The 24,950-nt window shown below is 43.2% G+C and overlaps 1 protein-coding gene across 5 annotated transcripts in view; it reads left to right on the forward strand.

Moving 5' to 3' along the window:
- The window catches only part of RNF8 (ring finger protein 8), a 34,982-nt gene extending 13,112 nt beyond the window's left edge, over nucleotides 1–21,870 (forward strand). Inside the window, exons 3-9 of one of the 5 annotated variants that reach the window (XR_004313556.1) lie at nucleotides 2,842–3,582; nucleotides 5,805–5,867; nucleotides 8,054–8,143; nucleotides 9,899–10,084; nucleotides 12,408–12,612; nucleotides 20,525–20,649; nucleotides 21,364–21,494. Coding sequence is in view for 4 of the 5 variants with exons in the window: in XM_032462982.1 (XP_032318873.1) it covers nucleotides 2,842–3,582; nucleotides 5,805–5,867; nucleotides 8,054–8,143; nucleotides 9,899–10,084; nucleotides 12,408–12,612; nucleotides 21,364–21,380 (1,302 nt within the window). In the remaining variant the exon portion in view is untranslated. Of the gene's footprint in view, nucleotides 1–2,841; nucleotides 3,583–5,804; nucleotides 5,868–8,053; nucleotides 8,144–9,898; nucleotides 10,085–12,407; nucleotides 12,613–20,524; nucleotides 20,650–21,363 lie in introns of all 5 variants that reach the window. The other 4 variants (XM_006173285.3, XM_032462982.1, XM_032462984.1 and 1 more) reach the window with 4 other exon arrangements.
- The last annotated feature ends 3,080 nt before the right edge of the window (nucleotides 21,871–24,950 follow it).

Raw genomic sequence — 24,950 nt, forward strand, 5'->3', positions numbered from 1 at the left:
GGGCTGAGAACAGATGAGTAGCTGCCTGGGAATGGGGGAAGGGCTGAGTGCAGAGGGGCCCTGTGTCTTGTTACAGTTACACACGTGTTTGTGTGTAAACCAGACTTTAAAAATCCCGATGCCTAGTTCCCATCTCAGACCAATTAATTTGGTCTAAGAGTGAGACTCAGGCACTAATATTTGTTTTTAAACATTTCCAGATGACTTCCCTCTACAGTTAGGGCTGAGAACCACTGAGCTACATAAATCTTCTGGAAAACTACCAGAAAACATTGCCTTTGGCTTTGCATTTCTACTCTGCTAAAGAGCCAGTTAAAAACACTGGACTGAGATTGAGCATCAAGTGAAGTAATTAGTGTTTAAGGGGGTGTGAGTTATCCCAACTTTTTACTGAGACGTCATACAGGCTTTTCTTTGGTTATCACTTTGCTGCTGTCGGCATTGTTCAAACTGGTGATTATGAAAACCAACATCAAGAAAGTGCTGAACAGTTTGACTTATTTAGACCATTGTATTTGAGACCATATCCTGGGCAGTACTTGATTGTTCTTACATAGCCATGGTATTTTCATCTTTTCTACCCGACTCAGGCTTGTGGTCCACATTTTACCACTAGGTGTCACCAAGGAGTGATTAACAGGTAAACACAAAGGGATCCCAGGGATAAAATGTGTTTGCTGAGTTTATTTTTCAGACCTAAGGACTCTGAAGGAGGCAGGTTAATACAGAGGATCTAGTGGGGGGCTGCCATATATCTTAAAAATTTGTCCCAGGGTTTTAGGAATTCCTTGTTCTCTCTAGTCTTGGGCTGCTTCTGTAACCTTTCTTTACTTAACCTCATCTTTGCCTTTGAGATTTTCTGAATGTCTGTACCTTTGCGTTAGGTGGTCTCCTGTGTCATATTACTTTCCCTGAGACCTTTTTCCTGTGTACAATCCAAAAGTGACTATTCTGCTGTAAAGTTGTCCTCAAATAGATTCTTCTGACCTTTGTCTGCCTCATCTGTTATTTCCCCACGTGTTGTTTTAGACGTCCACAGAACTGATCACTCCCTATAATTTCTCAGGGTGAACATGAATGGAAGGGTTGGCAGAAGGTTGATAGATAAGCCAAGTTAGGCCCAAGGCAGTGAATTAAAGACAGTCTTTCTGTGTGTATCTGTGCTGGTCTTTTTCTGCCTCTCCTCACCCAAGCCAAATATTATAGAACCAGAAACAAGGGCCTAACACCAGACTAGAGCTAAGATCCATTCTCTACTGCCCTTCATCCCCTATACCTTGTGGCCAAGCCTCTGTCCCTTATATTTGGGTTGAGCAGGTATTTTTTCTAAGTAGCTGTTGTTACCAGCATAAATATAAGCCTTAGTTCCAGTTCAGATGTGAGCTTCATCTCTGGCCTGTCCCCCAAAGTTAAGTCCTTGATATGGGTTAAAGCGCCCACTTGTCTCTTCAAACTTTAAATCCTGCCTTTGTTTCAAGTCTATTTTAGGACGTGTCAAACCCATTTAGCATCTCTTAGCTTACCCAGCTCTACATGATATCCCTTTGCATTTATAGGCTGTGCTATGTAATCCCACATTTGCTTAAATATGCCCTTGTGTTTTCCTTTCGACAGTCAGCTGCTAAAAATTGTTTTCATATCTTCTGCTTTTGCACTCGGTATATTTACCTTGCAAGATAATTCTTCAATTCTGAGCACAGAATTGAAGTGATTGTTGATAAATCAGTTGAGCCAGAACATAATAATAGTAGTGAACACTTACATAATGCTTACCATGTGCCAGGTACTTTTCTAAGTATGTTACATATGTTATCTCATTAAATCTACACAAACAGGGAGAGACTATTACTACCCTCCATTTTATAGATGTGGTAACTGGGGCATAGAGGGGTTAAGAAACTTGCTCAAATCACACAGCTATTAAGTAATGGAGCCAGATTACGGAACCCAGGCAGTCTGACTCCAGGGTTCATGCTCTTAACCCCCACATTGTGATTTCATTTAAACCACAAAAGTAAATATTGAGCACTGACTATATGTGAGTCACCGTGCTAAGTGTTTTACATGTATTATCCCATTCATTCCTCACAGAAGCAGCATGAGGTGGGAACTGTGTTATCCCTATTTTACAGACAAAACTGAGGTACTGGGAGGTTAAGTAAAATTACTGAAGGCCACGTAACTAATAAGCCCAAGATGGTGCATTCAGGCTGTAAACCCAAGTCTGCCTGAGTCCGGAGCTCCAGCTCTTAACCACTATGCTCTGTTGCCCGTGGACCTCTGGTGCTATTAATTGGATCAGTTCCCACCCGCAGTTTGACTCCAGTACAAGGTATTGGTACTTTTTAGGTTTATGTGTACTGAGATGTGTTTTCTCATTCACCAGTTGTTCAGGGGCCACATCCAGAGACAGTGCCTGCATGACTTTCTTGGCCAAGCCTGCATTTGGAACCTCATTGTTAGATGCTACTTCTGTCACTGATAGCAGTTTTTCCAGTCTTGGGCCATTGCCCCCAGTTTAGGTCAATAGGAACTATCGGATTTCAGCTGCTTTTAATGCTACTGCATTTATTTGAGTAATTCATCCACCAGGAATAAGGTGATTCCTGCCTGTTATACAGGCAGTTCTCTGGAGGCATGAACGAAATACAGGTTAAAAAGCCAGAGTGCTGTTTGAAGAATGCTATTTCTAAGGATGGTGGTTTATATATCTTTCTTTCCTATTTGTTCTCAAGGGTTTTTCTTCTGAAAGGACAGAAGGTTTTGCAGCAGCAGGAGAGAAATTCTATTAAGAGGAAGAAAATCATGAAGTTTGTTTTGTCTTTCTTTCCCTTTTCCCAGAGTTTGAATGGTGTTTGGCTGAACAGAGAACGTCTAGAGCCTTTAAAGGTCTATTCTATCCGTAAGGGAGACCACATCCAGCTTGGGGTGCCTCTGGAAAATAAGGAGAATGCAGAGTATGAATATGAAGTTACCGAAGAAGACTGGGAGAGGATTTATCCTTGTCTTTCCCCAAAGAATGACCAGATGATGGAAAAAAATAAGGGCTTGAGAACTAAAAGGAAATTTAGTTTGGATGAATTAGAGGGTTCTGGATCTGAAGGCCCCTCGAATTTGAAATCCAAAATGAGTAAAGTGTCTTGTGAACCTGGTCAACCAGTAAAGTCACATGGGAAAGGTGAAGTGGTTAGTCAGCCTCCTGAATTCTTGGATCCTAAGTTGACTTCTCTTGAGCTAAGGGGGAAAACCACGGGGGCTCGTGTTTACCCAGACCCCACAAAAGTTGTAGAGCTTCATCATAAGAAGCAAAAAGCCTCAACCCCTTCAGCATCTCAGAGTAGCTTAGAGCTTTTTAGGGCAACCATGTCCAGGATTCTAAAGTTGAAAACACAGATGCAAGAGAAACAGGTGGCTGTTCTGAATGTGAAAAAGCAAACCCGAAAAGGGAACTCAAAGAACATTGTGAAAATGGAGCAGGAACTGCAGGATTTACAGACTCAGCTGTGTGCAGAGCAGGCCCAACAGCAGGCCAGAGTGGAGCAGCTGGAGAAGACTTTCCAGGAAGAGCAGCAGCATCTCCAGGTACCACACAGGAGGGAACGACAAGAGTGCCCCTTGGGGTGGGCAGGCCCTTTGTGAGCTTCTGTCCAGATCTCTCTGTTTCTGGGTCAGGGACCAAATGCCAAGTGCCAGGGACAGGAGATGTAGTGGAAACAGAAAACTTTGAGGTTCAGCGTGGTGATCAGATCAAGAGCCAGAGTTGGGGTGCCAAGATGGGAAAAGATGATTGGCAGAGCCAGCTAGGATGTAAAAGGATATAAAGCTGAGGATCCTCAGAACTGAGGTGAATTGAGAGAGAGGTTGGATGGAGGCCAAGATGCCCATAGTACACCCCAGTTAAACAAATAGTTGTCTTCATGAATAATCTTTCTCTGTTCTGTAGTCAAAGCCAAATCCCTGTACTCAGGGCAGGTACAGACCAGCTAGTAACTCCGCCCTTGATTTACCTGGCAACTTGTTAGCTCTGTAGCTACTGAGGAAGTGGGAGGCTAGAAAGGCAGAAAATGTTAGTTTCTCTCCTGAGTAGCCAGCATGGGAGGGAAGCCAGCATGGGAGGGAACAGGTACACCATGACTCAATTGCTGGGTTGAGTGGTAAGCCACCTTGCACAGGGCCTTTAGTAGGTAAAATAATGACTGCCATAGCTGTGTCCAGATGAGAGCAAATGTGTCCACATCGCCAAGTCATTTGCTTAGATGACAAGCTTTTGCACAAAGCTTCTAGGCTAGGGCTGATCCTGGTCTCTGCTCAAAATATCAGTTCTCATCTGGCAAGAACCACACGTTTTACTCCCACCTACTTCCTCAGGTAATACTGAATGTCAAGAATTCCCCATTATTGACTTAGAACTAAGAAGGGCCAATCAGGATTGAAGTGAATAAGCTTTTATCTTTTGTTTACTTTGCTCAGGGCAAGAAACAACTAGTCATGTTGGCTTATTTCTGAATAGTTTATAGACTTCATTCTAATCTCTGCTATCCACTTGAACTGGTAGTCTTAGCAAAGGCCATGGATTAAGTAGGTCTTTTTAAGGGTACACACTGCTTGCTTACGTGTACCTAAAATTTTGCTGTGCTATCCAGCCAGGACTAGCTCCTGAAATTAATAGAGGGAGGTTTATCTCTACATGTTTAATGTATGACACTTTGACCAGAGCAGAACTTTCTTTAAAGGCTAATATGTTCAGGAACAAGAGTTACTGTTCGTTATTTTTTGTGGCTGCTCTGGGCATGCTTCAAGATATAGCTGTAAAACCTTTTGCCATACCAAAATGGTAAGGAAAGGCAAAAAGGACTAGTTTAGGTTCTTTCTCCAATGAAAGGGTCATACATAAATTGCTCATAGCGAAGTATATCTAGTCCTTTGTTTATTAGCTGCATTTCCCTTTGCCACCAAATCCTAGGGGTTTATCCTACCCCACCTACTTGCTCAGAAGTTCATTTAACCCTTGCTGCTTCACACACATTTTTTTGAACACCCACATACTTGGGTTTGGTTGGTTGTAAAGATGCTTAATGGTTTTTGCCATTATGGAATGTATCTTGTTGAGGAGACAAGATGTATTATACACACAAAATAATCAGAACAGTTTCAAGTCAATATATTTAGAGAACAATTTCCAGTTGGCGTGTTAAATGCGTAGATAATTCTTAAAGAGGGAAGGAAGGGCCCAGAGGTTCTTGTGGAAGGTGCTGGGGTAGGGGAATGATGATGTGGAAGGCATCCACATTGAGGGGGGCTGATGCAGGAAATATAGCATAAGCTCAGGCAAGGCAGGAGGAGGAGCGGTTTGGGGGCTAGAAGTGGTAAAGAGACTTAGAGTGAGAGACAGAGTGGCCAGAATCGATGGAAGCAGCACAGTGGAGCTTGGAGTGCCAGCCTAGGGGATTGTATTTCAGGGGAGATAGTTGATGACTCAGAAGCTCTCAGTTTACATCCTTTTGGGAGTCACAGCATTAGCCAGTGAAGGAGACTTGAAGTATTAATCCAGAGTTTCTCCAGAACAACCGGAGTGGTGACTTGAAGGTGACAGCCCTGAAGTGTGCAGTATTTGAGCAGGTTAACTCTGCTTAAATCCTTTACTGCCAACAGCTTGAAGTAAAACGAGAGATTTTCCATCTGTTCCCTGCCTCCTGTTGTTTCCAGATGCTCACGCTAGCTGGTCGCTCTGCTTGTTACTAGGATTTTGTTCCTTTTTTTCCCTCCCTGCAGGGAAACCTTCCATTTTGTTTTTGGCTTTGCAGGGTTTGGAGAAAGAGCAAGGAGAAGAGGACCTGAAGCAACAGCTGGCCCAGGCTCTGCAGGAGGTATTTCTTGCCATTGTCCTGAGGTTAGAGGTGGGGAGGCAGCCAGCTTGGCATGGCCACTGGCTGCCTTTGCTGCTTAGCACACACCTCTGTGGCATCTCCAGTCTGTAGACAGCAGGTGGCAGCTGCTCACACCATCAGGTCAGAGGTTTGGAGCTTCACAGACATGCCAGACCTCAGCATGGAAACTTACATCTTCATCTGAGCCAGGTTGCTCTAGGAAAGATGGAATGGAGCCTTCAGCAGTTAGGAGGCTCTCTGGGAAAGTGGCTGCATTTCCAAAAAGGTGAGGGCAGCAGAGGAGAATTGTGAGCTATGACTTGGTCACCAGGGCCAAGGGCCTCTACTATGTCACCATTGCTGAGCTGAAGCCATCCTAAAACCCTTCAAGAATGTTCCAATTAAGCATTTTAGGTTAGGTTAACAGTCAGCAAAACGTATCAATTTACTGAATGGGCAAAGCTCACAGGAATAAAATTCTCCAAAAAGATTGCCTCTAATTTATTTTAATTTAACCTAACTACCTCTCTCTGATTATTTTTTATAAGTTCTTTTGCATCTTTGAAACCTGCTTTGTCTTCTGTCTTTTATGTGTAATGACAAGTAGTTTGTTATAAGTTAGGAGGTTAGTGGAATGGTTTATATCTCCTTGAGAAAAATGAGCAATCACATTAGAATTTGTTCAAGAGAATTTATCCTTAGGTTCTTTTATTGCATACCTGCCTCCCAACATTCTTACAGTGCTAACAGTCATATTATTGTGTGCTTGGGAGGGTACCTGCCTTGATTTCCTTAAGGGTTGCACAAACAGCCTTGGAAAGAATTGGGTGAAAATCTAATCATTTTGAAATTTCATTTTCTAAGCTCGTTTATTTTCTAGTTTGTTTTCCATTTAGAGAATTATTAAATTAATATTCAGACATTGTTTTGAAATTAACTGAAAAAAAGTAAGGTTCTTCTACTTGGAAATCCCTGAGGGGTCTTGAGTTCCATGCACTCACAACTCCTCACCCTCTCCTGGGGCAGACAGGAGAACACACTGTCTTTTAGCATGAGGTACTTGGCCAATGTCCATTCATTAGCCTAAAATGGGATACTTTCAGGTCATGGTTCTATAATAGCATGCCTGGGGGGCGTACCATGCTCAAATGAAACATGGTTGTTTTTTGTTCCACCCTGTTGGTCCCTCTGAATATGTTCTTTTTTGTTTACCAGGCCTATAATTATAACTTGCATTTACATGGAGCTTTAAAAACTTTTCTGGTGCTTTCACATATTTTTTTTTCTTTTTTTCTTAATAACACTGATGTAGTAGGGGCACCTGATTTCTGATTTTATAGATGAGAAAATTAAGGCACACTCATGTAATTAGTGGTCAGGATGAATTCTCAGGCCTTCTGACATAACTGCTTTTTTCAGGAGACTACACATTTTAAAATTTATTTCTTGAGTAATGTCTTTTCAGAAATACTACCTTCTTTAAAAAAGGATTTGAAATGAGATTTAAAGTATAAGCTATACTTAAGTATGAGGGAGCTCAGAAACTATGTTTCATAGAAATGGAACCTCTTGACATTCGGTGTAGGCAATTAGTCACAATGAATAAGCTGTTAGCTCTTGGGTGCCAGAAGCCCCAGGCACGGTCCAGGTTGCCTTATGAACATGTAGTGTGTAATTTATAGAATGAATAAGTTAAAGGTCTTTTTTATGTCAATGAAAATCATTATCTAGTTTTCCTGAATCCCACTTCTCCCTGATTATTTCTTACAAGCTGCTCCCAGTGCTGGGTAGCCTCAGAGTCACCAGTTCTTTTGCACGGGTTCCCAGAATCACTTGGGTAGCTTTGTTAAAAAATGCACCTCCCTGGGCCCCAAGCCAAACCTACAGGATCAAACTCTCTGGAAGGCAGTGTAAATTCTTCAGCTGATTTGGATGGCCACAGAGTTTGAGTTATTCCCAGAGGGATTAATGATTTGATGGCCTCCCTCCCTATCTGTCCCTGTCCCTGAAAAAAAAGCAGCATGCACATGGGATGTCCTAAAGGAACAAAAGCATTATTTTGAAATTGCCAGTCCATTGAGCTCTTGGACCAAACCTGCCATTGGAGGGAGGGACAGGTGTGTGTGTGGCTGAAAGGAACGATGAGTACAGCTCACCTTGAGTATGTATCTGCTGTGTTTCTGCAGCATCGGGCTCTAATGCAAGAGCTAGATCGCAGCAGGAAGGACTTCGAAGCAATCATCCAGGCCAAGAACAAAGAATTGGAGCAGACTAAGGTACTGGAAGGAAGATGAAGGTTTAGAATTTGGTTCGTACGTGCAACTCAGCATTTTCAACAGTGCAAGGGTTGCTCTGGTGAATGAAGGCGGAAATTATAGCCGTTCCCTGCCTCAGGGGAAATAATCTATAAAATTATTTAGGCCTGTAGAAGGTTCTACCTATAAGGCAACATCTTTTTCCTTCCCTCATTCGAAAGTGAAGTGCTGGGAATAAGACACATCCTGCAGCCTAGTCCACTGTCTATGGTAGATGTTTCTTCTGAGTGTCTCACTGACATAGGCTAAGGAGTGGTGTAGTCGAAATAAAAAATAGTTCATCTTGATGCTTTTATGTAATCATTTCCCACATCAAATCAGTGGAACTCTTAAATTAGGGGGTTATAAACTGAGATGCCCACTGGGGTCAGACCAATAATAGAAGTGAGTAAAGTGGCCTGGGTGTGAGAACACAGTAGGGAGCTGCGAGGCAGAGAAGCATTAGTAGGGGGCACCACCACCACCTTCACTGCCACCCCCAGGGGCGGCTCTTCCCTGCTGCAGCCAGTCTTTGCCATCCAGAAATGCAAGCCCAGTGTTGTCAGATCTGAGTTTTCCACAAAAGATGGAAATCCAAATGTTGATGTGAAATATTCCAATTTTCAAGTGTTGGCAACAGTTCATTCAGTTTTTTGATACCACTAGTGCCTAACTAAAGTCTGCAGGCAGGATCCAGTCCACAGACCACCAGTCTGCAGCCTCTGACCTGAAGTTAATGCCTGCGTGTGACTGCATCTCTCAGCCCACCTCTCCTCATGTACAGACCTGGAGCTGATGGAGTACAGAAATGGGGAGACTCTCTTTTCAATTGGTTTGCTATCCTTATCCTCTGTTAAAATCACATACTACCTTTCCCCCAACCTCTGAAAAACCACCAAATCTATTTTAAACCCAGCAATTCAAAAGTTTTCAGGGAACTTGACTCTAGTTAGAAATGGATCCAGACCGTCTTAACTGCCCTAAGCAGTCTGACAGTCTTTGCTTTGATTAGAAGAGAAAATAAAAGATGAAAAATGAATCAGCCACTCAAATATACCCTAAATGGCTTTCCTCTCCCCTTCAGGGGCTCCTCATCCTTTCTGTTTGGGGATGAGGTGCTAAATTAATAAATGTCTCCAAGAGAGCACATCTATATCCTCCCTAAAAAGTGTGTCCACAAGTGGTCTTTCCTCTTGGGGAAAGCACAGGGTGATTGCACTGCAGGAGTGGGAAGTGACAAGCATCACAGAGTGGGGCCTGAAGGTACTTCAAGAGGCCATCTCTCTAGTCTCCTGCCTCCAGGGAGCCTAGGTATTATCCTTATTTTATAGAAGAGGCAGCTGCAGAGAACATAAGGAACCTTATAATTCGAGCTTCCTGCCTCTATGGACCATTCCTCATGTCTTAACCAGTGAGTTCTTAGTTGGTTAGGATGATTTTATATCACCTCTGAACTGCAGTTTTCTGTAGGATACTTAATGTATCATTCTGGTTGTGGGTGGTTAGTGGGGTTGATATGCTACCTTTAGTTTTTCTCATTTGGTTAATTTTGGGAAGGAGACAGAAACTGCAATGCAAATACGTACTGAAAAAGTGGAGAAAGGAAAGAAAGGAAGGTAGTGCCCCATAGTAGAAAGCAGTTCTGAGGAAAAGTAACCCTTGGGGAAAGAGTTTTATTCTCGTGTTGCGGTGTCAGGATGAATTTTTAATTTTGGCTCCTTCTGAATCCTATTCCAGGTGATTAACCCTGCTCGCTGTCCTGTTTTGCATGCTTGCTGGTTCTCCCGAATGACGGAGGATTGTGTGTCTTTTCAGGAGGAGAAGGAGAAGGTGCAAGCACAGAAGGAGGAAGTTCTTAGCCACATGAATGACGTGCTAGAGAACGAGCTCCAGTGTATTATTTGCTCAGAGTACTTCATTGAGGTAGTTGCAAGCAGTGGCTCACGTCTTCTTACCCTCCCAGCCCTGAACCGAGCCTCGGCTGCACAGGCTGCTTCTGCTCCGGGAAACATTCCGCAGAGCCTCTTCTTCCAAGAACTTACTGTAGCTATTTGACTTCCAAGAGACCTCTGGAGATGGCCGTGTCTCCTTTGTTTTTGCAATATTCTTTACCTTCACTGGCCTTTTTCTTACTTCATTTGTTTTTGAGTGTTTATTTGGTAAAAGCAACATTTTTGGCTGTAATAAAGCCTTTATCTCTTTGTTGTTGAAGAGAAAAAACACTTTGGTTTCAAAGAACCACCAGAGGGCCACCCCCACTTTCCCACAGGTCAGAATGTCTTGTTTCATGCTTTTCTGACAAGTACGTGCTGTGGGATTTTGTACCCAGTGTTGAGCCCCCACAGGTTTTTTTTTACCTCCCAGGAGACACTTGATTCTGGCAGAATCCAGAATTAGATGGCATTAGATTTTTGAAGTATCAGAATAAAGCTGCTCAATAAAGCAACTCTTTCTTACCTATGAATGGGCACGTGCTGTGAGTGGGCATGCAGTGCAGCCTTTAAACGGGGGGCAAATGCCATTGATTTGCAGTCACTGGGAATTCAGCTGCCAAGTAAGTGGAACATATTTCAGGTGCTCTGAGCCACCTTATGATAAATGAAACACCTCTCTTAGGTTACCATTTGTTATCCTGTCTTGCCTTTGCACACACTCTTTTATTTTTCATAAATTCTACCATTTGTGACCAGTTCATCTTACACCACAAGTGTTAAACTCAAGTTGTTAAATGTCAGTGCTTTTCAGACTCCTTTAAAAAAGGAAACACCTACACATACTGCTTCCTCTTTTCTGGTGCTCTTTAGGGAGATTGGGCCTGTTAGCTTCCTGAAAAGTCCTAGACAGACCTGTTTCTTTTGCTGTAGACGCACTATGACTTCAGTTCATAATTTCCCCCATAGTTTCCAGTCATTTGATTCCCTCCTTTGGAGAAGCTCAGTTAGTGCTGTCTTGACAGGGCTTATGGACCCGACCAGAGGAAGACAAGGAAAGAGGGGATTAGAACTGGTGATGAGTTAGGCAACCTAAAGCGTCTGCATGACATTCAAGAGACAAGCTTGACCTGTGTTTGGCTTACAGCATGTGCCTGACCTTTTCTACTGGTAGCCTCTTAAAATCAGTGTAGGGAAGAGGTTTCATTTTAATCAGACAGGTTTTTAGTCCTGTTTATGAGAATTCATTTCATCCTTTACTGAGAATGTCTCCTAGATGGCTTTCTGGCGTTAGCTTGGCATTTGGAAAATACATAATATCTATTATTTTCCACTGTTATCCTAAAAGCAGGAATGAAGATTTTTTGAGCTACAGAAAAAGTTGTATCTTAGGAGGGGTGCATACACAAGAGTAATGAAGAGAATGGTTTATATTCTGGGGAGTGAAAAGGACCCTGGCAGAAAGTGGACCATTGTGGTTACTCAGAGGAGCCCCTCAAATAAAGGCTTCCTTCTGCTTTCTCTCTTTTCATAGGCTTATTTACTTAAGGCACTGTCAGTCAAACCCATTACATTCCCCCCCGCTTTTTAGTTCTTTTTTTCTCCAGCCTAAGTTCTCTTTTACATACACTTTTTTTTTAGCTTTTCAATAGAGAGGATGCCTCCTTCCATTCTGTATACTGAGTATTCATATGTGCTCCCATTTGTATATTAAAATTTGAGGGGTTTTTTTAATTGAGTTATAGTCATTTTACAATGTTGTGTCAAATTCCAGTGTAGGGCACAATTTTTCAGTTATACATGAATATACATATATTCATTGTCACATTTTTTTTTTTCGCTGTGAACTACCACAAGATCTTGTATATATTTCCCTGTGCTATACAATATAATCTTGTTTATCTAAAATTTGAGGTTCTAATTCACCATTAGGGCATAAGTTTGTTTTCGTAAGAGAAATAATGAATTATTTATACAAACATTCACACGCTTGCTAGTCCTACTTGTGTCCAGTGACAGTTGTATGCAAGGTACCTAACCCATGTTGGCAGTGTGGTCTGAGTTGGTGAAACAGAATAGACGAGTCAGCCTTTGAGTCTTTGAATTTAACTTTGAGAGAAAATGAATCATCTAACATGAAGCTTAAAATTTCCCATTCCAAAGATGATTCTAATACCCCTTGTAAGCCTTCTAGGTGAGGTTATGGTTAAATTTCCACTTGGCCTTGGGAATTAACTCTTGTCCTAGCTCTGAGATCACAACCACTCTGGGGAAGCAAGAGAGTTCTGATGTGTGTGTTCACGTTCTTACCGTAGGCTGTCACCTTGAACTGTGCCCATAGCTTCTGCTCCTACTGTATCAATGAATGGATGAAGCGGAAGGTAGAATGCCCCATTTGTCGGAAGGACATCAAGTCTAAAACCCACTCCCTGGTTCTGGACAATTGCATTAATAAAATGGTAGATAATCTGAGCTCAGAAGTTAAAGAACGACGAATTGTCCTCATCAGGGAACGAAAAGGTGAGTGGGTATGAACAAGAGGTGAGTCCCCTCAATAAAGAACTTAGAAACCTAGGTAGATTTTTTTGGATGGGGAAGAGTCAGATATATGATTCTTGAGCTAAGGAAGAGGTAGAAGAAATAGGGAAAGGTAAAGGGGCTTAAAGAAAATGAATATACGAGAAAGAGTTGAGATAGAATTAACACAGTTATTTTGAGCATCAGGGAAGTGGGAAGCGTACGTGTTTGTGTCGATTATGGGGATAAAAAAAGATGTGATTAGAAAACACTGTCAGACAGTTTGCTGTACTGCTCAGTAGATGGTGCCGTTGTTCAAGACAGTTTAGTTGTCTAGGTGTTGCAAAAACCTTGGGTTGTGTATACAATAAATTATAAATAGGATGTGTACAAGTCAAAGATTCACAACTTGGAGAATGCCAAGAAATGTGAAGAAAACATATTTATTGGTGCCATCTGTAAGAGACACAGCATAATTACACAAATTAGGTATAAAATATTAAACCAAAAAGAGATCAATTTAATTCTACTATGTTGACTTTGGGCATCCTAATATATTTACAAACAAGTCTCCCAGTCAGTTTGGATAAAGAGATTGGGGAAGGGTGTATGTTTTGCTGAAGAACCACACTTGCGTAGTGAATATCTGCTCATTTAACTGAATGATTTCATCACACTTAGGCCTGCTGTGTTGAGGGTTGCAGAGCCACTCTGCTTGAGACTTGAATGTTCTTATGGCAAAGGATGTGTCCTGGGGCAAAGCATAAGGAAGCTACTGGATAGGAAAGGTTGGTTATGGGGCAGTGATGAGAGTGCATAGAAGCAGGGTGGATCCGATTATCATGTTCAGTTCCCTTAAAAATCTAGTACAGCAGTACCTTCTGGGAATGCTCAGAGCCAGAGTGCTGTGATGTCAATTGGTTGGACATAAAGGCTCATCAGAGAAGAACTAAAAGCTTCCCACCACCTGGCCATTAGTGACCCATGTTCATGTATGTCTTTGGGTGTACCCTTCTCTAAGCCCAGGGAAGCCGAAGGCTTAATAAAAGCTACAGTGCTAAGAATAGGCTCTTCTGTCTATTGCTTGCTTTCTTCTAGCCCTTCAACAAATGTCAGCCCCTTTGAGTAGGGCCAGAAATCTGATGCCGATTTGCAAGCAGCTGTGGTGGAACTGGTAGTCATTTGGTCAGCTAGAGCTGGGCAGCCGGGTGTGGGTGCTGAGCAGGAAGTGGGCTTAAGCCTGTGATGCCCAGGGAGGACATTCTGGCCTGGGGTGGCATGGCCCCCCTGTGGTCCTTCAAAACCAAAGTGTTTTCAACTTTTTGACAACTCTGTGCCATTGGATTTTGTGCCCAGTGTTGAGCTCCCACAGGTTTTTCACCTCCCAGGAGCCACTCGATTCTGGCAGAATCCGTTGCTCTTCCTCTCTGCCTCCCATCACTCCATTAGGAACTGCAGAGGGGAGAACGTTCAGTTTGGCCTGGGCTGGTGGAGGTATGGGAGTAAGCTTCACAGAAAAGGTGCCATTTGAATTAAGTCCTAAATGTTCCCTAGCTAGGACTGTGCTTTCCAGGCAGAGGAATCAGTACAAGCAAAGCACAGAGGCATGAGAAGCCCTTTCCTGTCAGTGTCTCCCTGGTGGCCGAGACAAGGCAGGATGTCTACATGTTTCCAGAGGAGCATGAGGACAGCCGAAGCTTTAAGAAGTATCTGCTGAGGTGTTGTGAATGCTTCTGTTTTCTTCTCTTTGTTGTTATTCTTTTTGTTATTTTCTTAAAGTGTAATTGACTTACAGTGATTTGATATTTTCATACGTCATGAAATGATCACTAGGGTAAGTCTAGTTACCATCTGTCACCATGCAAAGTTATTACAATATTTTAGTATCTTCCTTTGCTGTACATTATGTCCCTGTGACTTAATTTATTTTGTAAGTGGCAGTTTATACTTTTTAACCCCTTCCCCGATTTCGCCCATTCCCCCATCCTCTTCCCCTCTGGCAACCACCACCGGGTTGTTCTCTGTATTTATGAGTCTGTTTCTGTTTCGTTATGTTTGTTCATTTGTTTTGTTTTTAGATTCCACACTTAAGTGAAATCATACGGTACTGTCTTTGTCTGACTTATTTCACTTAACATATTACCCTCTCGGTCCATCCATGTTTTTGCAAATGGGATGATTTCATTCTTTCTTGTGGCTAAGTCATATTCCACCTCTTGAGTATATACCACATCTTAATTCATTCATCTGTTAGTGGGCACTTAGGTTGCTTCCATATCTTAGCTATTGTTAGTAATGCTTCAGTGAACATTGAGGGTGCATGTATCTTTTCAAGTTAATGTTTTAATTTTCTTTGGATAAATACCCAGAAGTAGAATAGTTGTGTTGTACTGTAGTTCTGTTTTTAGTTTTCTGAGGAAACTCCATACTGTTTTCCATAGTGGTTGTATCAGTTTACATTCCCACCAGCAGTGCACGAGGGTTCCCTTTTCTCCCCACACTCATGTACTTTCTTCACCCAGCCCACTGACTAGGTTTCTTCTCGCAAGTCCAGGCATGGTAGATGTCTTCATGCAGCATTGGAAAGGGAAAGAGGAGCCGTGTGTTCTAACTTCACTTCTAATTCCCTTTACACAGAGTTAATTCTGCAGAGTAAATAATATCAAACCTCTCTTTTCTCTGCAAAGGCTTAAGAGGGTGCCTCGCTGCCTTTTTGGTAACATTAGGAGCCGCCACAGTAAACCGAGCTGGCCTCCCTGTTGCATCCACTGGCTGAGAGCAGTTCTGGCACCCGGTTCAGTTTCTGCAGTTATCGCAGTGAGTGCAGCTTTGAGGTTTTCCCTAGAGGCAGACAGAAGGTTCTGAGGCTTGATTTAGGGAAATATGTGCCAGAGCTATCAACAGCTTCACTGGGCTGCAGAATGGGATTTAGAGAAAATTCTCAGTTCAAATACCAACCTTCTTTGCCAATTGAAAGCTGGTTTAATCCCCAGTGCATGGGAATTTTTAAAAGGACGAAACGTAGGATCTGGGAACTAGGATTGGCAAGCCTGTAATTGTCACAGTTCTGACACTGTGGCAGGGCCATTTTCCTCCTGGGCAGGGGTTGCTCTTATCACAAGTTCGGAGAGGGAGACCTGCCTGTCTGTGGCAGCATGGGGCTCTGATTCCACCCAAAGCAGCCCCACTCTAGGCCTCCCTGGCTGGTTGTTGTCTTCAAGGCCCATATCCCATGGGAGGAGTAAAGCCTCGTGATTGATTAGCCATTGATTCTTTGTAAAGTCTGTGAGGCCAGATTATCCAGAGGAGAGGATAGGAGGAGAGTGTTAGGATGCCAGAGCCTGTGTCAGAGGGAGGATGCCCTGGAGCTGGGGCAGATAACAAATGTTCAGTAAGTGCTTGTTGCATGAGTAATTGTGGCTCTCTGGGATATTGACGTGAGATTTTTCTGAGGAGAAGGCATTTTTTGACATCCGCTATAGAGGATCTCCCTCTGGAGCTGCTGAGGTGCTGGAGCAGAGTCTTCTGTTCAGTCAGCTGCTCCCCCTTCCCCGTTTGTTCGGTTCTCATTAAATGTTGGTTGGCTGACAAGAGTGTTAACATTCTCACTTTAAGCTTTCCCTAGCAGTTTCTTTGGGTTGTGCTCAGAAAAGAAAAAAGAAAATTATCTGGAAATAAAATCTTGTTTGTCCTTGAGAACAGTGATTTTCAGTCCAGGGGTTTTTTCAGACTACGCTCCCCAGCTCCTGTGATACTATAATTTTGAACCAAAGCTACTCATGGGCATGTGCCATGGCCTTCAGGTGTGCTGAGATGGGGAGAAAGGTTTATGAACCACAGCTTTCCTGAATCTGTAAGACAGGGGCCCCTTCAAGGGTTGGTGGTCTCTAGGAAGATTGGCCCAGGTAGGATCGTGTGGCTGATGGCTCTTGCCAGCCTCCTGGAGGCTAGGAGGAGGGTGATCCAGATACGGGATGGGAGAAACTCGCAGTTACTCTGAAGAGAGTGTCTGCCTGCCCACCTGGGAGGCTTTCCCTGGTACTACCCTTCATCCCTTGTTAGAAGACAGAGCCTTGTAATGGAGTATATGGAGAATGGAAGCAATAACAGTGCCTGGCAATTTGACCTCATCCAGAGAAAATACTTGTTAGCAAATACTTTTAATCCACCCAGTCCTGCCCCGAGAATCTAGAGGGTCATGTGCATGAAGTCAGCATGCCTGCCTGGCAGAGTACACTGTTTGTCTAAGAGACAGTGGCTCTCAGCAAGGTCAGCATGGGATGGGGTGTCCACATGCATGCACTCAAATAGTTTGTAATACTGGATTCTAATAATTCTGACTTAAAAATTCATCCTTTGCAAAACTGTCATGGGATCAGAAATTAGCAGACTTTTTAATAGAAGCTTTTTTCTCATTTCTCCATCACCACCCCTTTTTTTGCCCCTCCCTTTTTTCCTTCCCGTCTCTTCTCTTGTCTCTTATTGTCCTTCCTTGCTTTGTCCCTTGATGGGTGTCTGCCTCGTAACCCTTATTGTCAGAATGGCCAGTTGGAAATGACAAGGACAGCATGGGAACTGTTCATCCAGTCAGGGAAGGAACTGTGATCTTAGCAGGAGTCAGCTATGGAATTAATTGGAATATATGAAGTAGCCACCCAGGAAGTCCTAGAACCTCAAATTTCTTGTTGACTCCATAGTCCTTGGGAATTCCGAATGGTCCTTCCATTTGGAGGTCAAAAGCCCACTCCCGACTTTAGTGCTCTGTAGTGCAGTGTCTCCTCCCTTTCACCAAAAGCTACCACCTCACCCAGGGACCTGGAAAAGCTTTCACAGCTTAGAAGGATGACCTTCCTAGATGCGATAATTACCCCTCAGTGTACCCCAGGTGCATAGGCTGGGTATCAGGGAATCATGCAAGCCAGCGTGAGAGATCCAGGGCTGATCTTGACCGCCTGCCTGCTGAGTCAGGGAACTCTGGTGAGCCCTCATCATGTTGTCATGAAGGGAAGACCAGCACTTGCTGGCCTAGTCCTGGCCACCAGGCAGGGCAGCAGGGCCTGGAGAAGGAACACGAACACACTCTGGAGCATCAGAAGAAGCAGGCGTGAGCAGCTCTGGCTATCCCTGAGGGCCCAGTGGGAGGTTATTCAGATTATTTGTTACTGTTTTCCACAGCAGAAGTTTCTCATGCCTCCCCTCTTTTTCTTCTTCTTCTTCTTCTTTTTTAATGATAGGAGAGTTATTTTGGCTCTCTAAAAAGTGGATCCTCCCCATAACTTTATGATTTACTTTTCAGACATAATTCCAAGAACTTAGCATGGGAAGACCATATGTGTGAATACAGAGTAGTGTCATTAACCAGAGCAGCTTCCCCTTGAGAGTTTCTTGATTCTTTTTTGGGGGGGGGGTAGTTTCTGTTTTTATTTATTTGTTTATTTTAATGGAGGTACTGGGGATTGAACCCCGGACCTTGTGCATCATGTACTCTACCACTGAGCTATACCCTCCCCCGAGAGTTTCTTGATTCTTATACTTAACTCTAGATAAAAAATATTTTTAGAGCAAGCTCAAATAAGTTGGTATTCTAGATTTCCATGGACTGATCATGGAGAGTGACTGGGGTCACTGTTTATGCCTCCCTACTCCCAACACCACAGACTTCAGTACATCATCATTGTGGTATCTGCATCAGCTGGGTATATGTCCTGTCCAACTGCCATCTGCTGTGGTTCTTAGAAACTCTGATTAAGACCAGACATGCTCCTGTTCCTAGCTAGGGCTCTGCTTGAATGCCTGTCTGCTTTCCTACCCTGAAGAGTTTGGACCTCTTTCACCCTTGTCCCATGAAACCTGAACCAAAAGTAACCCCAGAGAAACACCTCTTCCTTGCTCCTTCTCTTCTCAGCCTTTCCTTCTTAGCATCTACCAAATGCCAGGTGCTGGGGATAAAAGTGAGCAAGGCACATGCAGCCCCTGCCTTCATGGAGCTTTTGGTCTGGATGCGAGACCTAAGCTGCTTACAGTAAAGGGCTACCATAAGAGAAATCAAGGGTACCTGGTAAAGGTCAAGGGCAGGCAGGGGAGTGAAGGGGATGTGGGTGTATGTGTAGGTAATAGGGGCCAGAAGTAGGAAAGCAAGGGGATTTTAGGGCTTAAACAATTGCCCTGTGTCTGGACTGTAGAGTGCTGGGACAGCGTTGAGCAGTGAGGCTGGAAAAGTAGGCAGGACTGGATTGTGAAGGTCTTCTAAACAGCATTGGAGATTTTTGCCTAGGAGCAGTGGGAAAACTATCAAAAAATTTTAAGTGGAGATGTGACTGTTCATGTTTATGTTTTTCTGGATAAGTGAATGTGGATGCAGTGAAGAGAATAAATGGGGATGGAAACAAGAATAGAGGCAGCAGCCCAACCAAGGATGATGGTGGCTGGACTAGAGAAGTAGCAGTAGTGATGGAGCACGTAGATGGATGGACTTGAGTGGTGGTTAAGGAGGCAGATCTGCAGGTTTGTGGGACTGGTTTACTGTGAGGAATAAGAGGAGAGCTCGGAGTCCAGGATTACTCCCAGGCTTGGGTCAGGGCAGCTGGGTGGATGGTGCATTCACTGAAATAAGGAGCAGTTTGGCAGAGAGGTAAGTTTACTTTTAAACTGAAAATTAAGTTGAAGACACCTGAGGGCATCACTGGAGCTGTTCAGTGGGCTTTTCAGTGTGTGGGTCTGGAGCCCAGAAGACAGACCTGAGTTAAGATACTGGATTTGGGGATCATGAGCTGTGAAAGCGAATGAGCCACTTTGTACCCTCTCTGTGGGTGATGAGAGTCAAATATCAAGTCTCTATCCCTGAGAAACACCTACATGTAAGGGTAGATAGTGGAAGAATAGTATGCCGGGCAGACTGATGAGGAGTGGCCGAAGAGAGGTGGAAAAAGAAGGCAGTGTAGGACAGGCATCCAGAGACATTAGAGTGGTGTGCCTTGAGCCTTCCTGACCACAACCTTGTCTGAGGTAGCGCCCCCTTCACTGCCTTGTAGACACCTCCCTATTACTTTTCAAACCCTTACCAGATTGAAATTGTATTGTTAGTGTGTTCTTGTCCCTCGATGTGTAAAGTTGAGGGCAGGCATTCTCTATGTGGTATTCTTTCCCAGGGCCTGAAAGAGTGTTTGGTGGGTCTTCAGTAAATGCATGGTTGTGAATTGAGGAGTCAGTGTGAAATGCTGCTGAGAAGGTAAACAAGATAAGGATGAAAAATTGCCCTTGGGATGATGTAGCAGGTGTGGAGGACACTGATGGCTTTATCTAGTACACGTTTGGGGGACTGATGGGGTCAGAAGCCAGTTTGCAGTGAACTGGAGAATGAATTTGAGGTGAGGGAGTAGAGGAGAGTAAGAATAGACAAGTTCTTGAAGAAATTTGGCCACAACTAAGATGGCAGGCGGCAGCACCAAGCGAAGACTGTACTTGGAAGAGGAAGTGGGGTAAAAGGAAATTTTGATTTGTTTTCTAAGAACATGAGAGATTTGCACATGTTCAGTTGCTGACCCTGTAGAGGAGACACTGAAAGGCCAAGGCCAGGGCAAGATTCTTTGGAAGGCAGGGGAGGGGAGGGCATGCAGAGCACAGATGGAGGAATTAGTCTTTAAACGTAGGAGGTTACACCCTCTGTCTATAGAGAGAAGAGTTTAGTGTGAGAGGCGGGGCAAGGAAATTTGCTTGAGGGGAGTCAAGAGAACTTGTAGCTTCTGTACTTTCCTGTGAGCTATTAGGTGAGGCCATTATCGGAGAGGAAGGGAGCCTTGCGTGGTTCTCTCAGTTCCAAGGCTGAAGGTATGGCCAGCTCCAGGCCCACTCCCTCAGAGGATGCCCAAAAGTGGGAAAAAAGTGACTTTTATAATCCTCTCAATCTGCCTACCAGAGCATTCCAGACCTTAATCTCAAGGGCGGGAACAAATCTCCTTGGTGGCTTTATTGTGCCCTGTGTGGAAACCAAGATCCCTGCTTCCCTGCGATCAAGGAAGCAGAAGCGATTGGAAAACCCAGGCGAGTGAATAATAGATCTCCTACCCCTTCCCTCTCTGGACAGAGGAGGAATCACGCCTCTCTGCCTGTTGCTGTATGCCTAGTTCTTTCCTTCCTCTAGTAGATGTATTTATTGAAGGCCAGCTTTGTGCCTGGAAATATTCTAGGTACGAGGAATAGAAAGAGAAGTGCAGATCTGATCAGTTAGATGTGGTTTGTGCTGTGGAGAAAAATAAAGCAAGAAAGGGATGGGGCTTGACGGGGAGAGGGTTGGCAGTTTTGATAGGGTAGTGAGGGTAATCACTGAGAAGGGGATATAAAGTAAAGCTCAGAAGTGCTCTACTTATGCTTTAAGGTAGCCGTGTTGCCATCTGGGGAGAGGGTGTCCCAGGCAGAGGGAATAGGAATGGGGAGCGTGCTAGGGACTTTGGAGGAACAGCAAGGAGGCCAGTGTGGCTGGGTGGAGTGAGTGATGGGGAGGGGGTAGGAAGGGAGGTCAGGAGGTTGGGTAGCGAGGCAGATCATCTAGGGCCTTATAAGCCTCTGGAAGGACTTCGACTTTGACTCTTACTCTGGGAGAAATGAGGACTAGGCTTGGAGCAGAGTCGTAAGATCTGACATCTATTTTCTTGGTTCATCTTGGCTGCTGTGTGGAAAAGAAACTGAGGGTGGCAGCAGGGAGGCCAGGGAAGGAAATGTAGGCTCTTCCTTTATCTCACTTTTTTTTCTCCAAAGCAAAGAGACTGTCCTGAAGACCATGCTCCAGGGGCACATGAAAGACTGCCAGGTGATGGGAGCTTGGGATGGTGTGGAAGATTCTCTCTGGACAGGTCTTCGGCCGCTCTGAGACAGAGTGCGGGATAGAGCCACGTGGGACAGAGACTGAGTTAAGAAGTTCTCCGTCACGAGCCTCCGTGCTGGCCAGCCCTGCTGCCACCATTGTCTGAGCACCCCCGGTACTCACCACACCGACTGCTTCAGGGAACTTAGGAGACTCTGCTTCACTACATGTTGAATGGGTTATATATTTCTGTTCTGCTTTTTAAATTTGTTGTTGTTGTTGTTGTTGTTGTTTTGGTACCTCAGAAGCACCTCTGTTAACATTTGTTTTGGGCAGGTTGGTTATCCCTGGTTGCCCTCAGAGGCGAAGGCAGCCTCTACTTGAGAGGATGGCATACCTCTTCTTTGTGAAAATAAGGTGTCATTTCCTGGAAATAAAATGTAAAACCTATCGGTTGCTCAGCTGGGCTTTGGTGCATTTATCTTCCTTCCCTTCCAGCTTCCAGACAGTCTCACAAGTAAACACTGGCAGCTCATAAATTGCAACCAAGAAAATGACTGTGTCAGATGATAGACTCAAGTGAATGTCAGCCTAAGAAGCCACGCCCAAGATCACCATAGCTGAGGGGCTCTGGTAAGCCCTTGATTGGCGTGTCTGCTTTTCATTCCATGGATGGGTCACTGCTCCCTGGTTTCAGGATGAGGTGAGTTCCCTTCTTTCAGCTGGGGTTTGGAGGTTTTTTCCAACTCTGTTTTACCCAATGTCAGGAAACACGACAATGATACACTTTTTTTTTTTTAATCAAAATTTGTTTCTTTCTTTTTTTTTTTTTTTTTTTAAACTGCCTTCCCTTTTATTTTGTTTTGTTTGCAGGGGGTAGGTGTTTAGGTTTATTTATTTGATTTTTCAGTGGAGGTACTGGGGATTGAACCCAGGACCTCATGCATGCTAAGCATGCGCACTACTACTTGAGCTATACCCTCCCCACTACTACCTTCCCTTTTTAAACAAAGAAAAGTAGTTTGATGTTTGGGAAATGGAAGTTTAGGAAAACCTGTGGTATCCTTGGTTACCAGTAATGAGAATGAGGGAAAACACAGGAAGTTTAAGAGCAGTCATTTGAAACAAGGAACTCTCTGTCTCTAGTAGGATTGTGAACCTGGCCGTGCATTATGTTGTTCAGTGATTGCTTCCAGATGGAAAGGTATTTTCCTCTCAGTTTTTACTGCCCATCTAGAGCACCGTTCTTTGTAGTTGTTTATTTGTATCTCGTGTGTTTCATAGGGGTGGTAGGTTTTTCCTTTGTTGAGTTCTGTGAATATTGGGGTTCTGGAGTCCCTTGTCTTCATCTTGATCTTTCTCAACAGGATTGCTGGTTGAAATACTGGTACAGTCAAGGAAGAAGTAAGTTAAACATAGAAAACAATACTTTAAAAAATATCCATTGAAACAAAATTAAAAAATTCTGGAGAAATAGAGGAAAGAAGGAAAAGATAATTACCATTTTGATGTAATAATCTTATATTTCCCCTATACATGTGTTTATATAGTTGCATGGGCATATGTTCATTTTTAGAAGAGTTCAGATATGCATTTTTTGAATAGGTCATATGGTCACATGTTTTTTTTAAAATTATTTTATTATTTTTTATTTGTTTATTTTGGGGGGGAGGTAATTAGGTTTACTTATTTATTTTACTTTCTTTTTCAAGAGGAGGTACTGGGGATTGAACCCAGGACCTTGTGTATGCTAAGCATGCACTCTACCACTTGAGCTATACCCTCCCACTGGGTCACATGTTTTTAAATCAGAAGGTACAAAAGGACCTAAAGTGAAAAGCCTGTCATTCTGTCCCCTAGTGACCACTTCTCTGCACAGAGATGATGAGTGTTGCTGGTTCCTGTATGTTCTTCCAGATATCTTCTCTGTCTGTCCAAGCAAAACACACATGTAGTCCTTTCCTGTCTTTTCCACAAATAACAAACTGTACACTATTTTGTACCATGATTTTTTTTTTCAGTTTTATCTTGGTGATAGTTCCGTGTCGGAACATAGGAATTTCCTTTTTGTTACAGCTGCCTGTTGTTCCATTATGTACTTGCACCATAATGTGGTTTTTTTAGTCTGTTTTTGATCTGGGTTGCTTTGAACCTTTTACTCTTTTTCATACAGCTCTCAAAGTCCTATTAAATGAATCTCAGAATATATACTTTTAACTAAAACAACAAAACAAAATAACAACAAAAATGACAGAGCCCATAAAGTGGTATGTGTAGAAGGAAAAAAGGAAAATCTGGAAATCCACCTACTGGGACTTCTCTGTTAAAATTAAGTAGACTCAATCTGTTTCTTTTTTGAAATATTTACAGATATAATTTTTTAAAAGTGTTTCATTAGTAATGGTCTTGTAAGTCTGGTTCCATAATAATCTGCAATTACTTCCATATTAAAGTCCAATAATCTGCATTGAAATAAGAACAAAGTCAATTAGACTCCCAATTCCACAAAACCCTGCAGTATGAAACTTCAGTAAACCCAAGCAGAGTATCCTAGGTAAAGTCAATCTTCTTCCAAACCATCCAAGAAAAAGTGCAACCGTCACTTTGTATGAATAGCTATTTACATTTTGACAAAATATAGGCTTGAGAAAATCAACTTCATTTCTAGTAAGATTTGTGTCATTGCCGTGGAAGTCCTTATAATTTATGTTAGGTGACATGTAATTATGTTTAGGTGACTATAAATGAGCTGTGTAGTTTTGTACAGTACTGGTTTTTGCATAGCCAGGTGGCTACCGTGTCAGGGACCAGTGCTTCCCACTTTTTACTCTTTGTTTTAAGACAGTGTTGCAGCGAACACCCTTCTACATCATTAGAGTAGAGATCCTCAAAGGAGACACAGCTCAACTCAAAGAGCCTGAAGGCCATCTGCAGAGACTGAGCTCACAAACCGATCCTTCTCTCCCTTGGCTGCTGGACACAGAATGACTTGCAACCTTTCATTTCAGGACACCAAATTCCTCTCAGGTGTGTCACACAGGTTAAGAAGGTGAGCTTTTAAATACAGACTTTAAACAAAGAAAAGAAAAGCAAAAGTAAACTTCAACATTTTAAGTCAGACTAGCTGGATTTGAATCCCAGCCCTGCCATTAGTGACTGTGTGACCTTGGGCAAGTTACTCAACCTCTCTGAGCCTGTTTCTTCATCTCTAAAATACCCTGATGTATCATAGTGAGGCCTAACTCACAATAATGGAGCAACAGTTATTCCAGTTATTGCACTGCTCACAAACATAAACTTGAATATTATTAAAAGACAAACGGGGGAGTGAGTATAGCTCAGTGATAGAACGCATGCTTAGCATGCATGAGGTCCTGGGTTCAATCCCCAGTACTTCCATTAATTAAAAAAAAAAAAAAAAAAGACACAAGCCAAAAATTAACTCAAACTTTTACATCATTTCTCTGAGCTACACAGTATGTTCTTTTCCTGGAGGGATATCTGATATTAAACACCATCTTCATTTTGCTTGCCTAGAAAA

Source organism: Camelus ferus, chromosome 20 (assembly GCF_009834535.1).
Source record: "Camelus ferus isolate YT-003-E chromosome 20, BCGSAC_Cfer_1.0, whole genome shotgun sequence".
NCBI lineage: Eukaryota > Metazoa > Chordata > Mammalia > Artiodactyla > Camelidae > Camelus > Camelus ferus.